The sequence below is a fragment of the Ranitomeya imitator genome, chromosome 1 (assembly GCF_032444005.1).
Source record: "Ranitomeya imitator isolate aRanImi1 chromosome 1, aRanImi1.pri, whole genome shotgun sequence".
Classification (NCBI taxonomy): Eukaryota; Metazoa; Chordata; class Amphibia; order Anura; family Dendrobatidae; genus Ranitomeya; species Ranitomeya imitator.
Window position 1 is genome coordinate 649638680 of NC_091282.1, and position 6802 is coordinate 649645481.

Below are 6802 nucleotides of genomic sequence, written 5' to 3' on the forward strand. Positions count from 1 at the left end.
AACGACTGTATAATTTTCCAAAGTGAAGGCGTTTTCTGTGTCCAGCCATGTCCGACAACCTAAACAATCTCCCAGTGGTGCATGGGAGGTCTCAGAACTGGGCCATATATGTGAGAATGTAAGTCCACAAGGACTGTACCAGTCTGTCGTTGTAAACTCTGTATGTAACCCCTTTCTCATGTACAGCACCATGGAATTAATGGTGCTATATAAATAAAAAAATAATAATCCAGGATAGCCCATTTTACAATCTTATAATACTGTTTCTACTGGGAGTCAATGGTTCAGTAAGCCTCCACCATTCTTCCTTTCAGGAGTCCCACTAACAAGCATATCCAACCACAGTGGGGTACCTCTATCATAGCACATTGTTACTCAAAGTCCTTTGAGAACATCTCTGCATCTAAGGAAGCCCCATCAAGTGGCTTAAAGTCCATCCATGTGATCCATACAGGCTCCTGTATTGTTAAGTTTACACTACAAAGTCACATTACTCCCTCTTTCGGGCTCCATTGCTTTTTTTCTCCAATGTGATCAGCCTCCTCCTTAAACTCCTGTGAGATGCCTGGACCCAGAACCGCTATCTATTCTTTGTACCACACCAGTCACTGGCTTTTTGAGGTGGGGATACCTGTCTCTAGTGTTTGTCCGTTAGACATCTGGGAGGAGGTGATCTGGCTAGCACCCACCAGGAGATAAATTAAGGGCTCTTTAGTCAGTCCCTGGTACTTCAGGTCCAGATCTCTGGCTCCCTCCTGTAGACTAGTTATGGCCCTGTTTCCGTATTCACTCTGTGAGTGGTTCTCCATTAGGTTGCACTCTGTTGATCCCACTACTGCCACCAGTTTTCATGGGATTTTACTCTGATTTCACACAATCAACAGAGCGAGAGATGTGTGAACTGTCCCAAGTACCTTTAATACATGCAAACCGAAAGTTCCATAAAACAATCCACCACACATATCATAGTTCAAGAACATGTACCCAGTAATGGGATAAATGCCCCTGAAGAGGAGAGTCAAATCCTCAGTTTAGAGATCGATATGGCAGTGTGGCTCCAGATATTTCTCCATATAGAGCTCCTCCGACAGTATTTTCCAGGATAATCCATGTTTCTCCAAGTTCCTCCACAAAAGATCTCTCTTACTGGTTAATCTGTCCTCCTTAGGCCCCTTACTTATATCCAGGGGTAGGCAGACAGGTTGGATAGTGTTCAGGCCCCCAGACCTGGGAAAGGTGCCTCAGAGATCAAGGCACTACAGGGAGTGATTTGCAGCTTTTAGAGAGCAGAGGGGTCATGAATGAACAGTCAGGAAATGTCAGCAGGGGTTCCCCAAGAGACATTGACACATTTAGGCTACAGATGGTAACCAAGCTAATTCAATTATTGGACCCTTTGTAATGTAATTAAGAATCTAGAGAAGATGAGGAATACACAGAATGATATAGAGCAACAAGACAACACAAATATTAGCATAGACAGAATGATACCCCATACACCATATCACTCCATCACACAGCCATGTCTCCAAAATGTTCTAGTAGCTGTTTTTCAGCATGGCAATGCAAAGTCATAAGTTGCTTGTTCTACTGTGAGCAGCCTGAGTGGCCTAAACATGCTTCCATGATTTGCAGCCTCTCCGGACTTGTTTCCCATCAAAACAAATCTAGGACATCGTTGGTCAAAAATTGCAAAATGAGCTTTCAGCAGAGGCTCTTCATGATTTGCCCAAGTGCTTTCAGAGTGGCAGATCCTTCTTTAGACACCCATTAATAACCTCATAGATTCTAACTAAGTCTGTTAGTGTAGGGATTTCTTTTTGTGGCAAACTGAAATGTTTTGAAAATGTTGTTTCTATTTTTTAGTCATTTGCTTATCAGTAACATGTGTCCATCCTGTGATTTCCATGATTCCATGACTTTTTCTCCATGGTGTTTCAATTTAATTTTTGAGACGTGTATCACAGGGCTGTGCTCTCTGAGTTAAGGTAATCCTTGCTAAATCTTTATGATGATAATGTAATATTTCTGCTCTTGTTTTTAAGTAATATGTAATTTTAAAACTGTGGGGTAAATCAATTTTCAAATAAAGTTTATAACATTTGCAAATTCAAAATATTATATTTCTTATTTTACGTATGTATTTTCATATGTATCTTGGGAACAAATTATTTTATTTTGTACAATAAACAACAATTAATATCAGGGGACAGACAACTGTTAATTCCCAAGGAAAATTATTTCAATAAACACAAGAGATTCTATCAGCCGTGTTATGATCGCTCGGCCCTATTACTACTGTTTTTCAGATGTTTTATAAAGCACATTTTGCAATTCTAGCATTTGCTCCATCTCTATGGAGGCTGTTCTGTTACCATCATGGACTGCTGTGAGTAAAAATGTGTGTATTGTATTCCATCTTTTATCATATGTTTTATGCTTTTCTCCAATAGCCTTTTACATTTTAGATGAGGTATTTGCCTTAAATGTGAACTATACTTTCAACAAGCTTTGCACAAAACAACAGTACAGGCGAAATAAGAATATTTTTAATACATGTTATCATAGTAATCTTGTTCTTTCTCCACTTATGAGACACTTCTCCCCCACCCTGCTGCTACCTGAATTGACCATTGAAGATGAAAAAAGCTTCTTAAGTGCATTCGGCTCAAGGCAAAGCAGACTGAAATCATAATGAATTAATACACAAAGGAAAAACCTGTAGCGCTCCCACTAAAATGCACCTGCAGCAAACAGAAAAACGGTACCACCCCTCCGTAAACTAAATAAATAATCTAGTAAAAAAGGCACTGTTTGCGCTGGAAAAATCCACTTAGAGAGCCATTGAAAACTAACAGTAATACTAAAATAAATACAGGATAACAAGTTATGCCTTATCGGTACAAAAAACCGATTTACCTGCTACCGAAAAACAAGTAAAGAGAGTAGGAAGATGAAATATAACTACCTTAGGGGGCAGTCCAAAGGGAATATAGCTATCTTCAGTGTATGGAGCTCCAGTCACCCAGAAGAAATAAGGTACAGCCGATGTCCGATGATTGCTGCACATACACTGCTTCCCAGAGTCATGCGGCGTCTTCCAATATAATCCTTCCACTTGCGGCGTCAGGAGAAAGGATGAAGTGAGGTCTAATCCACGAGTTATCCTAGTAGTCCGGACTGCAGGCACTGCCCCGGCCGGTGGCAGAATCTGCCTGCATATACTGGACTTTGTCCACGCTGCTTGACTAAGCCGTTAGGTCAACTGAGTAGCAGGACCTAGTGTGACGTCACAGTCACGTGAGGGATCACGTGACCGGCTACAGGAAGAGCTTAGGGCCAAATCTAGTCCTACGCGTTTCGGAGATGCGATCGCAGTGCCTGCAGTCCGGACTACTAGGATAACTCGTGGATTAGACCTCACTTCATCCTTTCTCCTGACGCCGCAAGTGGAAGGATTATATTGGAAGACGCCGCATGACTCTGGGAAGCAGTGTATGTGCAGCTATCATCGGACATCGGCTGTACCTTATTTCTTCTGGGTGACTGGAGCTCCATACACTGAAGATAGCTATATTCCCTTTGGACTGCCCCCTAAGGTAGTTATATTTCATCTTCCTACTCTCTTTACTTGTTTTTCGGTAGCAGGTAAATCGGTTTTTTGTACCGATAAGGCATAACTTGTTATCCTGTATTTATTTTAGTATTACTGTTAGTTTTCAATGGCTCTCTAAGTGGATTTTTCCAGCGCAAACAGTGCCTTTTTTACTGAAATCATAATGAAGTTTTAGGTTATATCTCGAATTTTAGATAGGTGCAGATATAATGTTGGTACAATATTATTTTGGTTGATTTTTAGACTATGGTCTAAAATAATTTTTCCAATTGGGTAAAATTTTGTACCATTTGCATTGTATAGCCTCCTTGTTGCACATTATGTAGTTGGTAGCAGAATAAGCTGAGAACCCATGGGTTGAGTTTGCTTCAACAGAGAGTTCCCTCTAACAAAGAGTAGACATCTTTTTTATCTGTCTTATATTGAATTTCTCTATGATAATGTGTGATGACAGACCATATCAAAGTTGAGCTGTACCTTGATGTGGTCATAAATCAGCTGTGAGGAGCTCAGAAAGAGACAGATAAAACTGTTATGAACTCTCCTATCAGTCCAAACTTACTGATGGCAGGACTTCGGTTATCTCTTTCTGCAGCTAGCAATGTAGAGGGAAACTTAGAGCATCTCCTATTTGGAAACATTTTCAATAAATCATGATTAAAAAAATTATTTTTATAAAAAAAAATACATATATCTAAGTTAAAAAATGATCTTACCCAGAGAAGTGTATAATCCTTAATATTTTCTTACATGTTAAGCTATCTTATCTTAATCATTCTAAAACACCTTACTTTATCAGATTCTATGAAAAAATATAAGTTCAGAAAACTTGTCGCGTATATTTGGAAATATTTCTAAAGGGAACAATAGATGATTTGGTTATGATAAGATCACACAATACTGTCCTCAGATTTAGAAGGTAGAGGTAAGTCAATAATGCAATTAAACTTACATTTTTTACTTTTTATCTACATCAGGTTCTCAATTACAAGATATTGAACTATTAAACCAGTCCTCTGAGATTAGATTTATACTCCTTGGTTTGTCTGATGTCCCTTACTTGAAGGTCATTGCCTTCCTCGCATTCTTGGTGATCTATGTGATAACATTGTTGGCAAACTTTCTACTGATTATTGCAGTGAGAATAAATCCAAAGCTCCACACTCCCATGTACTTTTTTCTTACTAATCTCTCTTTCATTGACATTTGCTTCGCTACTACTGTGGTGCCTAAAATTCTAAAGAACACATTATCCGCAGACAAGAGCGTCTCTCTACTAGAATGCGCCATCCAGATGCACTTTCACTTGGGTTTTGGCTCCTCAGAGTGTTTTCTACTTGCCATCATGTCTTATGATAGATTTGCTGCCATCTGTAGACCACTGCACTATACCACCATCATGAGCAAGAAGATGTGTATCAGTATGGCCGCTGCGACATGGATCTCAAGTTTCATCCACTCTATTTTAGAAGTTACCTACACCTTCCAGTTGTCTTTCTGCCATTCTAATCATCTCAACCACTTCTTTTGTGAGGTTCCTCCATTCTTTAAAATAGCTTGCAGTGATACTTGGCTCCATGAAGTAACAATGTTTATTACAGCCGGGATCATAGCAAGTTTGACCTTTCTCTTGATTCTGGTTTCGTATGTCCAAATCGTGTCCACAATTTTGAAGATCAATTCTTCTGATCGGAGCTATAAAACATTCTCCACATGTGTCTCTCACATTATTGTGGTGACTTTCTACTATGGGACCATTATGATTCTGTATTTACGGCCACGTTCCCTTTCTTCTCCAAACATGGACAAATCTGTTGCCATCCTCTACTCAGCTGTGACGCCCATGCTAAATCCCATTATCTACAGTGTCAGAAATAAGGATGTCAAAAACACAGTAATAAAGAATCTAATCCAAGATGTCTTACGAATGAATTTATTTTTATGAAATCTTAAAATTATGACAGATAAAGATTGAAAACAGAGGGTTTTAAGTATTTAGATTATTATTGTTACTAACAAACCACCAATAATGGCACAACTTGGTCTGACTGATCTACAGAATTCAGACACAATGAACATTGGATCCTAGAATGTGTAAAAACATTCCCAATTTGGTTCTATTGAAGCTCTTAATATGGTTTTATATATACATATATGAAAGTAATGCAGCTGTTTGTTACAATGCCGGCTGATTACCTATGCATTGAAAAGGAAAAGTTGCCAAAGAGTAGAAGTATTCAATTTAATTTACTAATCCATTTTATGGTAAATAACATTTTTATTGAGGCCAAAAGGCAGAAATGTATACATTTTGCCCGCTATTTGATCAAATTGTTAAAGCCCATCTGCCAGTAACACATAATGGGACTTCTATTGATGGGAACCTACATTGACATACTTCTCCGAAGCTAAAACTTACAAATTTAAATGGTTAAGTAGAACCCTGCTTCAGTAAAAGCAGCCTTTGGCAGGTTGGAGAAGTGATCAGTAGGGTTGAGCGAAACGGGTCGTTCATTTTCAAAAGTCGCCGACTTTTGGCAAAGTCGGGTTTCATGAAACCTGATCCGACCCCTGTGCGTGGTCGGCCATGCGGTACGCGACTTTCGCGCCAAAGTCGCGTTTCAATGATGCGAAAAGCGCCATTTCTCAGCCAATGAAGGTGAACGCAGAGTGTGGGCAGCGTGATGACATAGGTCCTGGTCCCCACCATCTTAGAGAAGGGCATTGCAGTGATTGGCTTGCTGTCTGCGGCGTCACAGGGGCTATAAAGGGGCGTGCACGCCGACCGCCATCTTACTACTGCTGATCTGAGCTTAGGGAGAGGTTGCTGCCGCTTCGTCAGAAGCAGGGATAGCGTTAGGCAGGGTCCATTAACCACCAAACCGCTTGTGCTGTAGCGATTTCCACTGTCCAACACCACCTTCGGTGTGGAGGGACAGTGAAAGCTACATTTTTTTTTCTCAGCGCTGTAGCTCATTGGGCTGCCCTAGAAGGCTCCCTGATAGCTGCATTCAGCGTCGGACTGGAGTACCTTGGGCCCACCAGAGAAAAATCATTCTTGGGGCCCACCATGCCGTTTAAAAATACCACACAGGATAGATCCTATATACCACACCACACACGAGAGCTGACAGATCCTCTATATACTACACCACACAGGACAGATCCTCTATATACTACACCACA

General features: G+C 40.3%; 1 protein-coding gene across 1 annotated transcript; it reads left to right on the plus strand.

Annotated features, from left to right (window-relative positions):
* The first annotated feature begins 2379 nt into the window (after window positions 1–2379).
* On the plus strand, window positions 2380–5561 carry LOC138640149 (olfactory receptor 5AR1-like). The gene is made up of 4 exons (XM_069728812.1): window positions 2380–2389; window positions 2454–2657; window positions 4527–4541; window positions 4594–5561. The coding sequence occupies exons 1-4, from the start codon at window positions 2380–2382 to the stop codon at window positions 5559–5561; spliced, it is 1197 nt and encodes a 398-aa protein (XP_069584913.1).
* Window positions 5562–6802: the final 1241 nt, after the last annotated feature.